This window comes from Odontomachus brunneus, unplaced genomic scaffold, assembly GCF_010583005.1.
Source record: "Odontomachus brunneus isolate Ranch 3 - 2012 unplaced genomic scaffold, Obru_v1 Obru_scaffold_112, whole genome shotgun sequence".
NCBI classification, from domain to species: domain Eukaryota; kingdom Metazoa; phylum Arthropoda; class Insecta; order Hymenoptera; family Formicidae; genus Odontomachus; species Odontomachus brunneus.
Genome location: NW_022639562.1, coordinates 632,855 through 653,891, shown reverse-complemented (window position 1 = coordinate 653,891; position 21,037 = coordinate 632,855). Strand labels below are relative to the sequence as shown.

Sequence of the window (21,037 nt, the reverse complement as noted above, 5' to 3'; positions counted from 1 at the left end):
TATATATATATATATATATATATATATATATATATATATATATATATATATATATATATATGTATATATATATAGGGTGGCCCACATAAAGTGTTACAAGCTAATAACTCTGAACATATTCATCCTATCAAAAAGTTGTTCATGAAAAAGTTTCATATATTCATGGAATCTTTATAATTACGTAAATAAAAATCTACTCCCGTCTCCCCTTGAAGAGGGGCGGGGGATAACTTCAAAGTTTCAAATGGGACCCCATGTTATACAGTGTTACATATTTGGATTCTACGGGAAAAAACAAATAAACTTTGTCTGAAACATTTTTTTGGAAGCCTTCTCTCCTTCCTTTGTCCACGATCTTTTTTGTGTTCGATTGATATGCGTTACATATTTGTCATCACCAGTTATCATTCTCTTCAGAAATGATTCAATTTCATTCCGTTTCAGTAGCGTATGTTAATTCGGTCCATCATGTTCTTAACACTCAACTCGTGAGGAACCCAAACATCGAGCTTCTTTTTGTATCCAGCTTTGTGTAAATGATTCAAAACTGTTTTGTGGTCGATTTCATATGCCAATTCGTTGAAAATGTTACAAAAGGCCTTTGGTGAATCGTGTCCATCGAAAATATAAGCATATGATTGGTATAAGGCATTCAAAGAAGATCGTGAAATAGTTACTGATTTGCCTTGTATAGTCGACCATCGACGTCCAAAACTGATGAAAACATTGAAAAAATGAAAAAAATTGTGCTTGAAAATAGTGATAGCAGTTAATAGAGAATATTATTTAGGTGTTATGAAGCATTTGCGTGAGAATATTCGTCGGAAAAGACCAGATTTATGGAAAGACAATTCATCGTTTTTGCACCATGATAATGCTCCATCGCACATATCGATTCTTGTACGGGAATTTTTAAGCAAAATTCAACGAACATGATTCCGCAAGCACCGTATTCACCTGACATGGCTCCTTGTCATTTCTTTCTGTTTCCTAAACTCATGTTGTCACACCGAAGAAAGCGTTTTGAATCGATTCATGCCATAAAAGAAAATTCGCAACGAGAGCTGAAGGCAATACCAATTTCAGCGTACGAAAAGTGCTTTGAGAACTGGGTCAAGCATTAGCACCAGAGTATTGCATCAAATGGAGAGTATTTTGAAGGAAATAAAATAAATATTACTCAATAAACAATTACTTTGCGTTTTATTTAACAATTCTGGCTAAACAATTATTTTTTGAACGTAATATACTAATATTATTCGCTCGCTGTTTCATGACGACTTATCTCTTTTTTCTTTTGTTCATAAAATTCAATAATACACGATAACGAATATTTATAGTAATATTCATAACATATCCGATTATATAAATTATATGAATTATATTTATATATGTGAAATATAACAAAATATATAAGTAATAATATATAAGTAATAATATATGTAACCACAATTACGTAAATAATTTTTTTATACTTCACACATTATATAAGAATAATATAAAGAACGAAACGAAAATATTTTAATATTTCGAATAATATAAAAATTATAATATATTTTAATATAATATTTTACAAATAAAATTTCAATTAAAAATATGAAAGCTTAATAATATTCGAAAAATGTTCAAACGTTTTATAAAATGTTTACATCAACAAAAATTAAATTAATTTTAAAATTAAATTAAATTAATTATGAAAATATTATTTATTCTGTTGTATGTAATCGTTACAATAATGATATGTTCGAAGAAATGTTCAAAACAAAAATATTCTTTGCACCATGCACAACGTATGAAAGCCATTTTACCATAAATATTGCACCTTGGTATATGTTTTTCTTCTTTAAAATAACAAAAATTTATTGGATTATCAAACTTTTCAATCAAACAGACCGTGCTGATAAGTATCTACTTTTGTACCAACTATAGTTAAATAGATTTTGAAATCTTGGAGAAAGAAGTCTTGGAGAAGAAAGTTCATTATATGTTAAACTTTGTAATTTTATTATATTATTACGTACATGTAAATATGTCATAATTGACCAGGTGTATACCTATGAAATGCGGATTTTTTAAAGGAAAAACACATGTTAATTTGAATGTGAATGGTTAAAGCTATTTATTTGAAGTATGCGCCATTCGACGCTACAACTTTTTCTCATCTTTCTGGCAAAAGATGGATTCCGCGACGATAGAAATTTTCATCTTTTGAAGCAAACCATGAATCAACCCATTTTTTTACTTCTTCGAAATTAGCGAAGTGCTGCTCAGCCAATTCGTGCGCCATCGACCGGAACAAGTGATAGTCCAAAAGAGCAATGTCTGACGAATACGGCGGGTGAGGTAGCACATCCCAATTCAATTCTTTTAAAGTTTCCTTGACAACTTTTGTGATGTGGGCCGGCACATTATCATGTAGCAAAATCACTTTTCCATGTCTTTGGGACGTTCCATTCCGGACGTTTTGTGATCAATGCATAGTTCAAATTGATCATTTGTTGTCGGTAGCGAGTAGCATTAATCGTTTCACCAGATTTAAGAAGTTCATAATAAACAACACCTTTTCGATCCCACCAAACACAGAGCATTGTCTTTTTTCCAAAGCGATTTGGTCTTGCAGTCGATGTTAATGGTTCATGGTCTTGATCAACCCATGATTTTCTTCGTTTCTCGAAATATATCCATTTTTTATCACCTGTGACGATTCGATACAGAAAACTCTTCCGTTGATGTCTTTTCAGCAGGAGTTCGCTGGTGACTTTTCGATTCTCCATCTGTCTTTCAGTCAAATCATGTGGTACCCATTTTCCTTCTTTTTGAATCTTTCCTATCGCATGCAAACGCTCGCTAACACTTTTTTGAGTCACATTTAATACTTCCGCTAATTGTGATTGAGTTTGAGTGGAGTCTTTATCTAACAATGCTTGCAACACTGTATCTTCAAATTTTTTCGGTAGTTTTCCCTTAGCCTTGCCTTTCACATCAAAATCACCAATTTTGAATCGATTGAACCAACGTTTACAAGTGTTTTGAGATGGTACATGTTCGCTGTAAGCTTCTACAAGTATTCGATAAGTTTGAGCAGCAGTTTTCTTAAAAATGAAGTAATGAATCAAAACCTCCCACAAATGGTCTTTTTTGGTACGACATTCGACATTTTCAAAGCAGAAAAAGACTATGATATTTACACTCTCACAATTTTCCACATGTATGGTTTTGTAGGTTAGGAATAGCCAAACAAAATACTATATATGTCAAATCACTACGCGTAAGAACGTATGTGTGGCACCATCTATTAGGAAAATCCGCATTTCATAGGTATACATCTGGTACATTATAATTATATAAAATAATATTATCAAAGAAACATTAAACAAAATGTTTCCAAATTCTAAAACCGAAAATATCTAAAGGTTGTACAAAAGTAGTTGTTTTTTTTGCTATTGTTAAAATATTTACTTGTTTATCTGCTAGTATATACTAGTATGTAACATTTAATTTAGAAGCCCGAAATCAAAATAAATTTCATTTAACTTGAATCGAACAATAACTGTTCAAATAACGTCAGATTATGAATGAAGTGCAGAGACGTACGGCTTTTATATTAAATGGAAAATAACATTTTGATAAACATTATGACATGATGTTTAACAAAGATAAAATGGTAGACTGATATTAAAGTAAAAAATAATTGACGAAAAAAGTTTAAGCGATATAAAAATAATATATTAGATACATGCGCGTGTGTGTGTGTGTGTGTGTCTGTGTGTCTGTGTGTGCGTGCATGCTTACGCGTAATATGTTTTCGTTTTCGTCATCAGGTCATTGCAAGACCTTACGAAGAAAATAAAAAGGAGATAAGTCGTTATGAAACAGCGAGGAAATGATTAGTATAGATAACGTCTTTAATTTATTTCTTAAAAATTACTTCCCGCAACATAACTATATCATATATAGTTGAATTTTGCGTAACATAAGCTTTAATGAAATTTTTTAAAAATATTAAAAAACAATGAGTGGTTAGGGTGTTTTGAAAAGTATTACCATTTTTTAAAAATCCAGATACACCATTGTAAAGTACATTCGCAGCCATAAAGTTTTTGTTCAAACATTTTTTTTATATTTTTTTTTGTTTCAATTATATTCGCTTCGAAATGTAAAAACTGATTTTTTATAGAGGGTTGTTTTTATCTCTAAAACCGTTGTTTAGCACCAAAAAAAATCGTTTCGTTATTAGGGCCTACTAGTCTATAATTATACAAAGTTTTAGATTTTTTTGAATTTTCGCGTTGCCGAAGGTTCCTTGTTAGTATTTATCAATACTAAATATTCCCCAAAAAAGTATTAGCCAATTTAGTATTAACCAATAATAAGTATTGCACGCTCAATAGTATTTTTCGGTAAGAGAGAAACGTCAAGTTTAGCTCAAATTTGCGATGCGCTTGCACTAAAATGAGGTTTTCAATTGATGTGATAAGGGATAACGTCAAAACCAGACGCTTTTCTTCAATTGCTATCTTTAAATTGTCCAAGTGTTCACAATATATGTTGTAATTGGTCATTTTATCGGTAGGAAGTAGTTCATAAAAGATCACATCTTTGTAACTCCACCATATAAATAGCATAAACTTCAAAAAATGTAAAACTGTCCTTGACATAGGATAAACGTTAATTCTCCTGTTCATCAAGTTCGTTTTCACTCCGCAATGTCTTATTAAATCTATTTCTTATTTCTCGTAACTAACCGATTCAGAAACGGATCAGTTTTTAAAAAATCGTTAATTAAGTCAATAAAAGTCGGAGCAGAATTTTTGTGCTTACAATAATTTAATAATATATTAATGCGATAGATACATATATATAATTATAACAAAGACAAACTTTTTTAAGAACCGTAATCTATCTGATAAAAAATATGTCAGTATTAAAACAAGATCTTGCTGAGAGGCAAAAAGCAATCTACGGTAATGGGTCAGTCCTAGTATATTTCCCAGAATTATGAGAAAAGTCAAAGTTGTTAAATGAAGTAATTCCAATGAAAACATACTGACCTACAGTGCTATTAAGAATGAAACTCGTACATAAATAAAAAAAATATATAGGATGTCCTATTTTAAATTACCTACTGCATTATCTCTTCACAAAAGCATTATTTATCAGAAAAAATGTTTCAAACAAAAGCTGTAAAGTTCGAAGGGGGACATCTAAAGGTGATTTCAATTTTAACCTTGGTGGCCATTGTCAAGGTTATTTCAAGCTCACCTTGAATTTTTTAAATGGAATCCTTTATTTTTTATTACATATTTAGCTTATCTGGAGAGCTTTCCAAAACACTATAACAATATATTTTTTCATTAAGTACTTTTTAAGTAATGAAACTTTAAAGTTACAGTACCGCCGGCATTAGCATTACTCAAGATGTATCACGCGGAGGTTGCTCGTTCGAATTTACACCTCTTTCGTGAATATGTGTGTATTGTCAACAATCTGTGTGTGTGTGTGTGGCCATCTTGTCAACAATCTCATTACCAAAAACATTAATATGGCTAGGAGTCCACAAAAATAAAATGTCGACTCCTTGAGTCATCAGACTTATATGAATGTCTTTGATCATATGAATGATAGGATGTTGTAAGTCGCCCGGGTCTGGTCTTGATAGAGCAGTAAGTACACTGAGCGAGTCCGAGGCAGTGATAAAGCTGGCATGAGGTCTGGAGATTCCTGCTATGGTTCTCAAAGTATATACAATTGCAAAAGCTTTCGCTTCGAACACAATCGAGAACAATATTCTCCGCTAGGTTAAATTTAAAGGATATTGGAAGTTGGGAAAAGTGAGGTTAGGTAAGCGGCACCACTCACCCCCATTATCATCATTAGCCCCATTTTTTACCCATCGGTAAAAATCATGTAACAGTGAAAGGGACCATGACATGACAAAAACTTCTGAAAGCAAGCCTCTGTAGAATCGTCATTGGAATCGGAATTAGGGTGTTTAACATACGAAAGGATAAGGCAATCAATTTTCACATTTACTAGTGGACAATGGAAGGAAGTGAGCATGTCATAATTGAAAGGTAAGGGAAATTCAGTAATAAAGAATTCCCATTTCATATTAATAAAATTATGATAGATGTCAGATAGAAAGTGCTGATTAGCACACGGACGGTCATAAAGCGAAATAGTTAATTCTCTCGTCGGATGTTTAAGTAACGTAAAGCACTTAATTAAATATTTTCTAGAGAGAAATTGCACGAATATTTAAATATTCTACGAATATTTAAAGGAAGCTCTCCTGCCAGATACATAACATTGGTAGGCGATGAAGACATTACACCTATCACGATACGCAGGGCTTTCAATTGGGTTCTATCCAGAATGACTGCCATCGAAGGGACAATATTGCAGAAGGCCTGATAACTGTAGTCCAAAGCTGATCTAATCCAACCTTTATAGTAGATGTTTAACAGATTGCTTGAGTGTACATCCCAATTGAGCCAGCAATTGATTTTAAAATAGACATGCTTTTCCTTAAATTGGTTCTTAAATTCATGGCACGAGGCTTCCATGTAAGCCCCCTGTCAAACAAAAATCGCAGAAATTTAACAGAGTTTTACCTGACAATAACTACATTATTAAGCAAAATATTCAAATGATTCCTTGCTATAAAGTTGTCAATTTTACGTTGTTTATCCTCTGAAAATAAACAGAATTTAATCTTGGAACAAGAGACCTTTAGGCCAAAAACTCAAGTTCTGTATTCAGTTTCCGAAAGGCTTCATTAATATTATTATAAATAATCGAAATAGACTGGCTTGTGGAAAAGAGAATAATGTTGTCCGCGTATACCAAGTAACTCATTTCATCTGGGAGAGGATGAAAATTAAACGAAACGTATACAGGGTGAGTCATTTTAATCGAACCAGGCAAATATCTCGAAAGATATGGAAAATACGGAAAAATATTTCAAACAAAAGTTGTATGGTTCGGAGGAGGACATAAGATGATGCAATTGGTTAAACCCTGGATAGTCATTTGAAAGTCACGTGAAAGTCACCTTCAATTTCTTAAATAGAAACCTCAATTTTTCATTGCATATTCTTGTAGCTTACCTCGAGAGCTTTCCAAAACACTATAATAAAATATTTCTTTATTAAGTATCTTTCGAGTTAAAAGGCTTCAAAGTTACAATATTGTTGCTATTAGTATTGGTATCCAAGATGTTTGACTGACAGCTGAAACCTTTTGAATGTTGTTCAGGGCCATGACCTTGACAACATTTGTCAAGGTCAAGGCGATTGGAGGCTGTTCCTAATATTTTAATTTCTTTAAATTTAATAATGAAAACAAAAATAATCATTTAAAATCATGGGGTAACATGTGGACTCCGATTGACTCTAAAGGATCATATAAAGGTCACAATGCTTCGTCGGGGCCACAAAGAAGCACACGTGTGAAATCCCATTAATAAGTTTCTTTAATAATCATAGCATTGTGATCTTCATATAATCCTTTAGAGTCAATCGGACTCCACATGTTACTCTATGATTTTAAATTATTATTTTTGTTCTCACTGTAAAATTTGAAGAAATGAAAATATTAGGAACAGCCTCCAATCGCCTTCACCTTGACAAATGTTGTCAAGATCATGGCCCTGAACAACATTCAAAAGATTTCAGCCGTCGGCCGAACACCTCAGGTACCAATGCTAATGGCAACAATATTGTAACTTTGAAGCCTTTTAACTCGAAAGATACTTAATGAAAAAATATTTTATTAAGATTTGGAAAGCTCTCGAGGTAAGCTATAAGAATATCCAATGAAAAATGGAAGTTTCCATTTAAGAAATTGAAGGTGACCTTCACGTGATTTTCAAATGACTGTCCAGGGTCAAACCAATTGCACCATCTTATGTCCTCCTCCGAACCATACAACTTTTGTTTGAAATATTTTTCCGTATCTTTTATATTTTTCGAGATATTTGCCTGGTTCGATTAAAATGACTCACCCTGTATATCGAAAAGGATAAAACTTAAAATTTATCCCTGAAGGAAGCCTCTGGTGGCATTACGACGGTCTAGGGATTCTCCCTTGGAGAACCCTTCGACATTGCAAAAATAAAGAAGGAATTCAATAAACTTAATGAACTTTATAGGGGAAGCCAATTGTCAGAGGATTTCAATAAGAACTAGAGATACTACATTATCAAAAGTTTCTTTGATATCTACGAATAAGACTTCGATCGACGTTTTCCTGAACAAACCCTGCTGTATACGAGAAGACAAAAGAAACAGATTGTCCGTAGTAGATTTACATCTACGGGAACCAAACTGATACTTGGCAAATAATTATTAGTTTCCATCCACCATTAACCTATGATAGACAAGTCTTTAAAATATTTTGAATAAATTATTTGAAAGGGAAATTTGCCTCAGCTTGCGAATCAGATTTAGGAATAAAAATCATAAAGTAATCTGACCAGGATTTAAGATAAGTATACAGATTAAAAATCTTATAATATATTTTTAAGAGAAAAGTCAAAGCATTATCAGACAAATAAGAACTAGATTCGATACAAGATTAGGTCCGCTAGTCGATTTTACTTTAATAAATTTTATAACCGAATTAAACTCCTCCTTGGTGAAAAGAACAATAATCTTTGAGGCGGAAATCTTAACATTCATACTCATAGAAACATATATCTTAAGAGTAGTAAAAAGAGAGGGCAGGTTACACATAGTTACTGGGGATGCTGGAAAATAAGCTATCTTTGGAGGAAACAGGGATGACCTTTAAAAATGTCTCGACTGCTAACTTCTTCCTTGTATAGTAGTCGATAATTTGTATTTTTGATCTCATGTTTTTGAAGTCTTTTAATGTACGCCATGAAATATCTGACTTTGGAGTAAACTCGGAACAAAATTTCTTAAACAAAGTTTTTTTATTTCCTTAAGCTATTTTAACCCTGTAAAAGATAATTTTATAATTTTTAAAATTGTATAAAGAAAGAAAATTGAAATAATTGAATAAAGAATAAATTGAAAGAATTATATAAAAAAAGAGATTGTGAAAAAGAATAAAAGCATCCTTACGCTTACGCAGTAATTGATCGCAGTTGGAATTTCACCAAGGCGCAGAGGGAAAAGAGTCAAGTCCTCTCTCCCTAATCACAATAGCACCAGCAATCTGAAAAGACTCGTGGATATGGTCCACAAGAATTTGATAAACATGATCCTCTAGACCTTTAAAATTTCTGAAAGAATCTATAAAATTGATTAGCTTATCTCTAAAAACAGACCAAGCCATTTGTAAAAATGAGAAAAATGTTTTACGTAATTTGTTACCTGGTGTAAAACTGAAAAGTTCAATAATGATTGGGAAGTGATCACTGTACATGATATCATTATGAACATTACAGAAGGTAGAAAGAGCAAGAGATGAAGAAATAAAAGTGTAATCTAGAATACTATGGAAAGAGCCATCAGCTGACGACCAGGTAATCGAGCTATCACCGCCATACATAAAATCGTGAGAAAATATGGCTGTTTCTAATTTTCTTCCCTCCTTGTATCTAGTAGAAGTTTAAAACCAGAGCGAAATATGGGAGTTAAAATCTCTACATATGATAGCGTTATCAAATCCTTCTAAGAGGGTAAACAATTTTTGCCAAAATAGGAATCTGAGTTATGTGGAGGACTATAAATAGAAAAGATTTAAATAGTTGTCTTTTCTAAACAATACTTTGATCATAACAATATCTACATTATTTTCATTGTAAAGTACAGAAATATTATTAGCATTAATAAGTTGAAAGAGAAGGCAGTTTTTAATGAGAATCCCAGCACCACCTCCAGATGAATGGGGACGAGAATTATTAATAAGCGTCCACTAATAGCAAATATGGGAGGAACATTCTGAAGATTTGAAATACGAATTTCCGAAAGACATAGCATCAGAGGAGCGAGCGTAATGAGATAAATCAGGTCGGAAAGTCTCGCAAAGAAGGACCTTATGTTCCATTGGATTAACTTGAATAAGCTAGAAGCTTTTGAATTAACAGTACTCAGAGGATCCATAGGAGTCTAAGAATAAAAACAAAGCAACAAAAAAATGTTGCAACAACAAAAGGCCTCTCCCAAAAGTCTATCCAGATCGCCAAACACTCAACCTTACTTAAAAGAAAATTGCGAGAAGAGACAGGAGACTTTATTAAGTAAATTCTTAAAGTTAGAAATAAGTTTTTTATCCAAAGAAAATATAGGTTCATTAACCAACTTATCGGCAGAAAAACTGCGAAGGGGAGGATAAATTCATATTGAGAAAGCGATTTTGCAGTAGGATTATCAGACTTAACAAGAGAAGAGTAAAGTAATTTATTGAAAGAATCGATCGTGATCTGGGAGAAACACCCCGGGAGGGTCAGGTCGACGCCTTCCACTTCCCCGGAGAAGCAACATCCCTCCTACCTGGTACATCGCCAGAATGCAAGGGAATCGGCACCAAGCCTAAGGGAGAGCGCATCCTGCCCCGAGGCGATTGCCGGCCCCCAATCTCCGGAGAGGGAGGACGACCCGCGCTAGCGGAACGTGTGAACCCCCCTCCCGAGGGCCGACGGACATCTCCTTTCAGCTCTCTTTTTCTTAGGGATGTAGAGAGAAGGATTTGATCTTTTTTTCAGAAATGTACGAGATTCCTAAAGCTACAGACGGTCCGTACCAGGATGAGAGACCGACGACTTACCAACAGCGTCAGCATAAGTAACGGCAGAGGGAATTAATAACGGCAGCACGAATTAATTTCAGCCTAAAATCTTCAAGAGTAGGGAGGGGAGGACCGATGGAGTTTTTCCTTACGGATTCGTCTCCGCCATTAACTCTAGTGGAATTTTCGGTATCCATGGGGCCCAAACAGCAAACCGCCATAATTCTCTTAATGTGTCGATTATGTATAAATACATACGGGCATTTTTATGAGTTGATCTGATGATTGGTAACCGCCAAATTTTCCTTTCACAATTGACGCACAAAACACTATTAGAGACAAAAGCATCACCAGAGAGCATGGCCAGAGATTACATTTGAAACAGCATTATTTCTCGCTGAGTTTACGACACGTGTTTTTGGAATAACTATAATATAAGCAGTGTGAACACATAATCACTCCTACAAAAGGCTTAAGAAGTGTTTTTTTTTGCCTAAAAGATATACGAAAGAAGGTAACACAGAATTATCAAAAATACCAACAAAAGTTTTAGTATTATTTAATGAAAAACCATTGACAGTAGAGGGGTCAGGCACTCTCCTTTTTAGAAGACTCATTTCGCAAAGAGAACGCCATAAACCCCTCCAATTGTGTGTAGGGCGGAGATTTGCCGCAATAAATCCTGGCTCCAACTCAGGATTATCTATTCCTACCAGGATGACTTTTCTTAACTCTGAAGTCCGGCACATAGGCCAACCACTCTTCTCCCGTTCTTTAACTTATCATCTTAAACATTCATCCAATCACCCATGCATTCATCCACGCACACACACACACACACGTATACGAAAGAGGCATAAATTCGACCGAGCAACCTCTGCGTCATACACCTTGGATAATGCTAATGCCGGCGGTACTGTAACTTTAAAGTTTTATTACTAAAAAGTACTTAATGAAAGAATACTTTGTTGTAGTGTTTTGAAAACCTCACGAGATAAGCTACAAGAGCTACAATAAAAAAATGGAGGATTTTATTCAAAAAATTTAAGTTGACTTTGTCCTAATCTTGAAGACGCCATTCAAAGTCAAATAGATATTATTAAATGCAACTGTTTAAGCTTTACAACTTTCGCTTAAAGCATTATTATCTAAAATACACTGTCTCTGAGATATTTAGCCGTGTTTTGGGATACTTTGTATATACAGAGTGTTCTCAAATACGAGTACAACCGACTAACTTTGAAAAATTATTAGGGTCACCTTAAAGATCTTTGTTTGCAAATTGACTTGGGGTCGGAAATGAGTCGTATGCCGCAGCATACGGAATGTTTGACACAAATCGGGATCTCCAAATATTTAAAAAGATATAAGTTTTATAAAATACTGTTTCAGACAAAAATTGTAGAGTGTAAAAGGATCTTATGAGTTTGACCTTGGGTGGTGTCGCTAAAGTTAGGTCAAAGTTATCTTGAATTTTTTTAATGTAATCCCTTTTTTATTGTATATTCTTATAGCGTTTCTCGAGATCTCTTCATAATTATCCACTTTGTAACGGACACTTTTTAACCTCCGAGAGTTCCTTACACGGAAGCTAAACCAACTAACATTAAGATCACCTTGAATTTTTTTAAATCGACGGTCGGTCGGTCGAGCCAATAAAAGCAATATCGGCGGCTAATTCAGCCAGTGAAGACAAGATCGGTGCCTAATCCAGCCAATAAAAGCAAGATCGATATCTAAACCAATCAATGAAGGCAAAATCAGTAGACGATCCAGTCAATGAAGGCAAGATTAGTGACGATCCGGTCAATGAGGGCAAGATTACTGGACAATCCGGCCAATAAAGGCAAGATCAGAGGACAGTCCGAAATATGCGATAAAAATTAAGGATTTTACTAAAAAAGTTCAAGGCGATCTTGACCTGACCTTAGCGACGCCACCCAAAGTCAAACGCGTATAGCCAATTAATAAATCTTTTTATACCTTAAAACTTTTGTGTGTGTGTCTGAAATAATTTTTTATGAAACTTATATTTTTTTTAGATATATTGAGATCTCGATCTTTTTCAAACATCCTATATGCCGTAGCGATGAAACGATCCATTTCCGATCTCAAAACCATTTGGGGCAAAAAATGATCTTTAAGATGTCCCCAACAATATTTCAAAGTTTGTCGGTTGTATTTGGGAACACCCTATATGAGTCATTCTTTATCAACTAGGACATTCCTCGTCCCAGAACAGTTTTTGTCATAAAATGTTCTACCAAGGCTTAAAATATAAGTATGGATATAAGCTTTATGTCATTTGGCGTTTTTTTTTTTTTTTTATTTAAAATGGCGGATCCAAAATAATGAACCAAAAATTAAGAAATGTTTGAATTTTTATAAAAATCATTACCCAAGAACTTCTGGTCGCTAATTGCGAAACGGAAGTCAGATTTCAAAAATTTGAAATGGGCGATCCAATATGGCGAACGAAAAATCAAAAAAAGAAAAACTTTAATATTGAGAAAGAACTATATTAAAATTAAAAAAATGAACATTATAACATCATTTGAATTCCCAATAAATTATTTGGGAGTAGTTTTAAAAGCAAAACTAATCATGAATAAAAATATTTTAATTTTTTCTGTTTTTCATTACTATGTTTATTTTTTGAATGCATCGCCTTTAGTTAATGAATAAAAATTCAAAACCAACCGAAGCATTCAAATATTGTGATTAATAATTTGTTTTGTGGCAATACCGTAAGGGAATGATTTTGATGCATGTTTGGAATTAGTAGAGCTGAATCAAATCTTCCTTTCAGTGATCTTTTAATTTTGTTTTGCTCTACTTTGTTCTAAAAATGAATTGTATTGGGAGTACAAATAAGTCTCCACCGTTTTTTTATCAAAAATTGGGCATTTATTGTGAAAGAACAGTACCTTATGTTTTATTCAAAATATTGTCCATCGCTAGCCACTACTTTTTCCCATCTTTGTGGCAACATACGGATACCGCGTCGGAAGAACGCTTCATCTTTTGAGACTATCCACGAATCGACCCAATTTTTGGTATCTTCATATGATGTGAAGTGCTGTTCAGACAGGCCGTGCGTCATCGATCGAAACAAGTGATAGTCAGAGGGAGCAATGTCTGGTGAATACGGCGGATGGGGTAAAACTTCCCAATTGAGTGTTTCCAAGTAGGTTTTGACAGGCGCCGCAACATGTGGATGAGTATTATCATGCAGGAGAATAATTTTGTCGTGTTTGGAGTAGTAATGGGCGCGTATTTTCTTGAGTGCTCGGCTCAATCTCATCAATTGTGTTCGGTAGAGAGCCCCAGTAATGGTTTCGTTCGGTTTGAGCAACTCATAATACACGACACCAAGCTGATCCCACCAAATACACAACATGAGTTTTTTTCCATGAATATTCGACTTGGCTGTCGATGTTGAAGCATGGCCACGTGGTCTCCATGATTTCCTCTTCTTTGGGTTATCGTAGTGGATCCATTTTTTATCACCAGTGACTATACGATGCAAAAAACTCTTTCGTTTATGCCTGGCAAGCAGCATTTCACATGTGTAAAATCGGCGTTCAACGTTTCTCGGCTTCAGTTCATATGGAACCCAATTTCCTTGCTTTTGAATCATTCCCAACGACTTTAAACGATGTGAAATTGCTTGTTGAGTCACTCCTAATGTAAGTGCAAGTTCTTCTTGCGTTTGGCACGAATCTTCCTCCAATAATGCTTCCAATTCCGCGTCTTTGTACACTTTCAGCCTTCCACTACATTCTTTGTCTTCGACGTCAAACTCACCGTGCTTAAACTTTTGAAACCACTCACGACAACTTCTCTCACTTAAAGCAGCCTCACCATATGCTTCTACAAACAATCGATGCGTCTCAGCTGCAGATTTCTTTAAATTAAAGAAGTAAATCAAAAGTTCCCGCAAATCACGCTTATTCGGCTCAAAACTCGACATTTTCGCACGAAAAAAATTATGTGATGCTGATACAAAATCGCTAATATTTCATGGTTATAGTGTTGCCAGATGTCCAACCTTACGATATGACGTTTTACATCTGACAATTTCAACCATAACTTACTGGTGGGGCCATCTTTTGTCAAACTGCGGAGACTTATTTGTACTCCCAATAATAAAAAGGGTGATATTCATAGGAGCACTTTTATCATTTGTCATTACGCGTGCCTGAGTGCGCGAAATCTCAGCCCTATCATTGATGAAATATAATCGCTTTCCGTTTGAAAACTATTATAACCTCGATATTTTTGAATGAAAGTTTTTGTTTTGAAATGTTCTAAAGAATTTTTCATTCAAATAGCATTGGGTAGTTTCGGGTATATAATTGATTGATTTACAATAAATTTTGTTTTGGTTCCAGCATTGATCACTATATAGAGTGTCCCATAATGATTAGTAAATCTCAGAAGCAGTGAAAGAAGGTGGAATTTTGAACTAAAAGTTCCTTTTTCACTTTTGGCTCAAGCCATTATTTACTGAGTTATTGACTCTTGAAATTTCCGAATGAGGAGTGCTACCATATTATGCAGGTGCGTCGCGTACCATGCCACCCCTCGTCCTTGCCCAGGTTACATAGCTTCTGTTAAAATTTTGCCACATTTATTAATACATGAATAAATAAATAAAAACAGTTAGAAATCGATCAACTAATTAGTTTGAAAAAATTATTCATACATCAACTAATTAGTTTAAAAAAATTATTCATACATTATCCGAAATTAATAAATCCATAAATAATTGATGTCAATTGTGTCTTTTTACGTTTCTCATCATTTGAAAAAATAAATATATAAATAATTAATTAATTATTATTTAAATTAATTAATTTATTATTTTAGAAAGTAATAAAAACGTAAAAAGACACGATAGGACATCAATAAAATTTATGTATTCATTAATTTCGGACAATGTATTAATAATTTTCTGAAATTAATTAATTAATCGATTTCTAACTGTTTCTATTTATTCGTTCAGGTTTTTTTTAGAAAGGAATTGAGGTGGAAGAAAAAAAGTTTAAATGCAATTCTTTAATTTAAAAATAACCAAATATTTAAATAATAATATTTTTATTTTAATAACATTTGTTATTAAAAAAAACAAAACATTTTAACAATAACATTAAAATGACATTTCACACATTAACATTTAACATTCTTTTTAAATCATTTAACAATATTATTTACACAACAAATTTTATTTACACAATGTACATTACATTTTTCGCTTTGTGGCCCTGAAAAGAGCATATTTGTTCACAATGCCGGCTCAAAATATCCTCCATCAAATGCTAAACAAGCGTGGGCTCTTTTCAATGCTTTGTTCCTTACGCGAAGAAGCGTCTCGGAATCTATGATTGCCACAGCAGCGTGTAGTCGAGCAACCATTTCCTCCACATCTTCTGGCTCTTCCGCATAAACTTTTTCCTTCAAATAACCCCAGAGGAAGAAGTCCATGGGCGAGAGATCAGGCGAACTGACAATAATAAACAAATTTAAATTATTATTAATTTTTTATATGGCGGTATACATAGTTTATGTATGAATGATGTACATAGTTTTATATCTAAGATCATCTTATTATATCTATTGTTATATCTAAGATCTAAGTTTATCTTCATATACTTTGTAGCCGATAAAACGAAACTATACGGTATCTAAAGATAAACTTAAGACGATCTTAAATATAATAGTCGCTTATGAACATCGGCCTATATTTTGATTCCGGTTAAATATGTGCTGGCAATCTGGAAGTTGACTATGCTGTTCTATATTCGTCTTTACCGAAACTAAATAATTTCGTTGTACACGATTATATGTATTAATATAATTTAATATACATATATTTAATATTCATGTATTTAATATACATGTGTTAATATACATGTATTAATATAATTTAATTAGGCGTATCCGACGGACGAAAAGCCATTGTCGAGAATACAGGGCATAGTTTTGCGCCATTTATATCTTCTTTTGGGATACAATCAAACTGAGCGTACCTTCCATACATCTCCACAACGTCTACGGTGAGATTTTTATTGCTAATTAAAAACTGTTTAAATGTTAATAATATTACCATTGAAGTTGATGATTAATAAAATGTTAAAATTACCGTAGACTTTCGCCGGGGTTTAATGTCTTCATCGCTAATTTACCACAATTATTAGACCAAAATCACGCAATGGGTTTGTTAATGACATCGCCAGTTCTAGCAATATTACAACATTGCCCTTGCCCACCACAAACTACCCCACCTACCGATCACCAACCACCGAGCTACAGTCTTTGGTACTTGGAGCCACATATCAGGAGATCTTGGTTGATGTCTCTGCTTGTTATTTTATACAAGGTAAAAAAGAGTTATGTAAAACAGTAATATTATATAGAGTAGAATATTATATAGTTAGAATATGATATAGGATGTCCCAGACTATCATTCTCAAATATTATCTTTCGTAATTATACGATAGAGAAGTTTGAGTTTCTCCTATCGCTAATACATTATAGATCACAACAGATTTCTAGTAATTTTTTCATAATAAACTCCAACAAAACGATAGAATACAAGTCTATAGAAATTCTATCATATTAACTAATAATAAGAAATTATTTCATTTCTTTCGAATTCGACATATTAAAATTATATACTACGATAGAGAACAATAATATTTTCTGTAAATTTCTTCGGTTTCTATATTATTTTCTCTCTTTTTATTTTTTTAAATCACAGATACTTATTATATTAATGAGAACTGTCTTATAAAGTGATCTTCTATTAAATGCAATTGTGGGCGCGTAACTGCTATAGACGCGAGCTTCGGCACGGTGCGACGAAATGTACAGGGTGCGGCGCCAAAATCCGGACAAAATTCAATTTGAAATTATCGCCGTTCTATACCACTGGTAGATGTCGCGATTAGCGTTCAAATAGCTTGACGCATGTACTAAACCATCATAACTTCGAAACAGTGGCAATGTTGAAACCAAGTGCGGAGTATAACCGAAGAGCCGCGATTATCGAAAGTGTTCGCGCTGGGCGCTCGGCGACAGAAATCATTCGGTTCTTCGGGTATCTGAGATCGACTGTGTATGATGTCATCGCAAAGTACAATGAGTCGGAGAAATCCAACGAAGGTTTTGCAACACCGGCGAAGAAAACCCACTCGAAGGAGCGCGTTGTCAGGACGCCTGACATCATTCATCGGGCTCAGGAACTGATTTTTGAGGATCCAGGGCAGTCGATCCGAAAATTGTCGTTGGTTGTTGGTGTGAGCGAGAAAACTATGCGTCGAATCGTCGAGGAGGACTTCCACTACAAGTCTTACACAATTAAAGTGAGACAGATGCTTTCCGAAGCTGCCAGGACAAAGCGAGTTGAACGCTGCAACTTGCTTTTGTATTCCTTAAGAAACAATGCTGCCGGACGACTCAGGTTTTTTTCTGATGAGAAAATTTTTACTGTCGATGTGAAAATCAATCGAAGAAATGACCGCTGGCTCGCCCACGACCCTGAAGATGTCCCCATTATTGCAAGAACGAAATTTCCGGCGAATGTTCATGTGCTAGGTGTTGTATCCAGTGAGGATAATGTCATGCCACCGCATTTCTTTAACAAAGGGGAAAATGTCACAAAAGAAGTTTATTTGCGTGTTCTGACAAATGTAGTGAAGCCGTGGATGGAAACTGTATGCCGTATGTTTTCCAGCAGGACGATGCGCCCGTCCACACATGTCATTTGGTGCAAAATTGGTTGTCGGACAACGTCGACATGTTTTGGTCGAAAGAATTCTGGCCTCCCAATAGCCCAGATTTGAATCCTTTGGACTTCTATGTATGGAGCGTAGTTGAAAGGGTCACGAACAAGTCCAGACATCAAAACCTCGCATCATTGAAAGCCGCTATTGAAGCGGCATTCACCGATATGGACCGTGACACATTAAAGCCTGCGCACGCTTCAGACCGAGAATGGAGGCGGTTATTCAAGCAAGCGGGGGATATATTGAGTAAATGTGTTCTTTATGGCCTTACAAACAATGTGGTTAAAAAAATTTTATAAACTTTTTCGTTTTTGCAATAAAAAATATGTTTGGAAAAAATGTATAATTTGTCCGGATTTTGGCGCCGCACCCTGTAGAAGCACAATGTTAGAGTCATAGACTTATATAAATAGACTGACCTTTGCCGTGGGAAGTAAAATGATGACATCTACGGTATGGACATAGCCTTCTAGGTAGATTTGTCCTACTCTAAAATGGGAATAGTGGGAATGGAACTAAATAAGGAGAATGCATAGAAGGAGGGGAAGAAAGCAGAATTTTATTGTGAAGCAGAAATTCTGTGAAATAAGTAATTTATTGTAATAAAGTAATAGTTATCCCAAGTTAATTAATGTATATTTATTTTCTCGTATATGTGCACATTATTATATGTTATTCTGTCCTCATCTTTTGATGACCAATGTGTGTGCTTCATTCGCTACTTTAGTCTCTACCAACCAACTAAAAGAAAAGGACAGAAGGCTACGTCTGTACTGTAGATATTGCTACGCTATCTCTTACGGCAGGAGTCGGGTTATCTATATAAATCTATGCGGCCAGTGGTGCTTGTCCTTCTTCTCACCGCGCGCCGCCATTCGTCTTTTAGCGTCTTTTAGCATCTCGGACACTCCTGCTCTTTTCACTCAATTTTCTATTAATGTTTCAAAAATTATTGTGAATGTCGCAAAACAGTATGAGACTCTCTTGTTCACCTCAACCCAATCTATGCGAAGTTTAAGAATAATGATTTGAGACACCCTGTATGTACATGTTAAAATTAGATATGCATTGTATCTGATGTAAGACGGTCTATGTGTGCATGTAAAACACATTAATAAAATTATGGGTAAAAGATCTTTAACTACTTCATAAATAACCATATAATAATATAAATAATATATAAAAATATAATAATATATAATATAAATGAAGGAATTAATGAAAAATGAATTGGCGAATCAGTGCTCTTTAAGTACGAACTCATCGAAAATGTTTGAGATATGACTATCTTTTAGCAACAGTATAAACGGCACGTAGATTGCTGTAGCTTGTTTCTCAATATATCGCAAGCGCGTCGTATATATATCATGCGTGTGTCGTTAAAAAGCAGCGGCAAGTCTTATTCATTTTTTAAAAGACCACGCCTACAGAACTAGATCAATAATATCATGTGCACTGGTTCGCAAATTATTTTTCATTAATTTTGTGAATTTTTACGTAGTTGTACGAAAAATAGTAGAAAACCTTCTACTCAGTTGATATGTTCTCATTACACATATGCATGAATCCTTCGCAAATCATATACCTTATATACAAGGTGTCCCATTTTTAAATGACCCACTGGAATATCTCTTCAGGAACTTGTTTTTGAGAAAAATGTTTTAGAGACAAAAGTTACAGGGTTCGGCGGGAGTCACCTGAGTATTGGTGATCTTGACTTTGACCTTGGAGACTACTGTTAAGATTATTTCAACGTTACATTGATTTTTTGAACAAAAACCCTTATTTTTCATTGCATATACTTCCCAAATAGCACATGGACGTCTTATGGACGTCCAGTGGACGTTCAAGTTTGAATATTGGGACGTCCATAAGACGTCCGAATAAAGCTTAACAGACATCCGGTGGACGTTTATAGGATATCCGTTTTTACCTATTTCTGACGTCCTTAGAATATTAAAAAAAGGATCTACGCTGGACATTATTTTTAGCGTTCTTATTCAGTTTAATTTTCTAACAGCAACTATTCGTAAATGTCACAGCGTTTGCTGATTTCACTTGAAAATTTTAAATTACTTTATTCCAATGTTATATCACATTTAAAAATTCTCACTGACACTCAAACTTGGATCTGCGAGGCACCTCTCGATTATGAATCTGTTGCTTTAGACACAACATCATTTTAACGATCGATATAAACGTCTTACATTTTGCCTATATACGAGTGCTGCTCCGTAAGTTTTGCGACTAGTAAGGAAAACACGGTAATTTGTCATTGAAAATGGCTTTATTGTTTTTCAAAGTATTCTCCATGATAATCAATACACTTCTGCATTCGCTCAAATCATTTATTATAGCTTCCATGCCACTCCGAAAGTGGTACCTCCAAAACATGTGTTTTAAACGCATCAACCGCTTCTTCTGGCGTCGAAAATCGTTGACAACGCAGTTTATTCTTGATGTTCGGGAACAAAAAGAAGTCATTGGGTGCCAAATCAGGACTGTACGGTGGATGACCCATTAATTCGATGTTTTCACCGGTCAAATAG

At 34.4% G+C, this 21,037-nt stretch overlaps 1 protein-coding gene across 11 annotated transcripts in view; it reads left to right on the top strand.

Annotated features, from left to right (window-relative positions):
- LOC116849333 (protein unc-79 homolog) overlaps nt 1-21,037 on the top strand; it is a 736,358-nt gene that overhangs the window by 410,375 nt on the left and 304,946 nt on the right. For all 11 annotated transcript variants that reach the window (XM_032826384.1, XM_032826380.1, XM_032826379.1 and 8 more), the window contains 2 exons: nt 16,636-16,757; nt 16,849-17,080. In XM_032826384.1, coding sequence (XP_032682275.1) covers nt 16,636-16,757; nt 16,849-17,080 — 354 coding nt within the window. The remainder of the gene's footprint in view (nt 1-16,635; nt 16,758-16,848; nt 17,081-21,037) is intronic.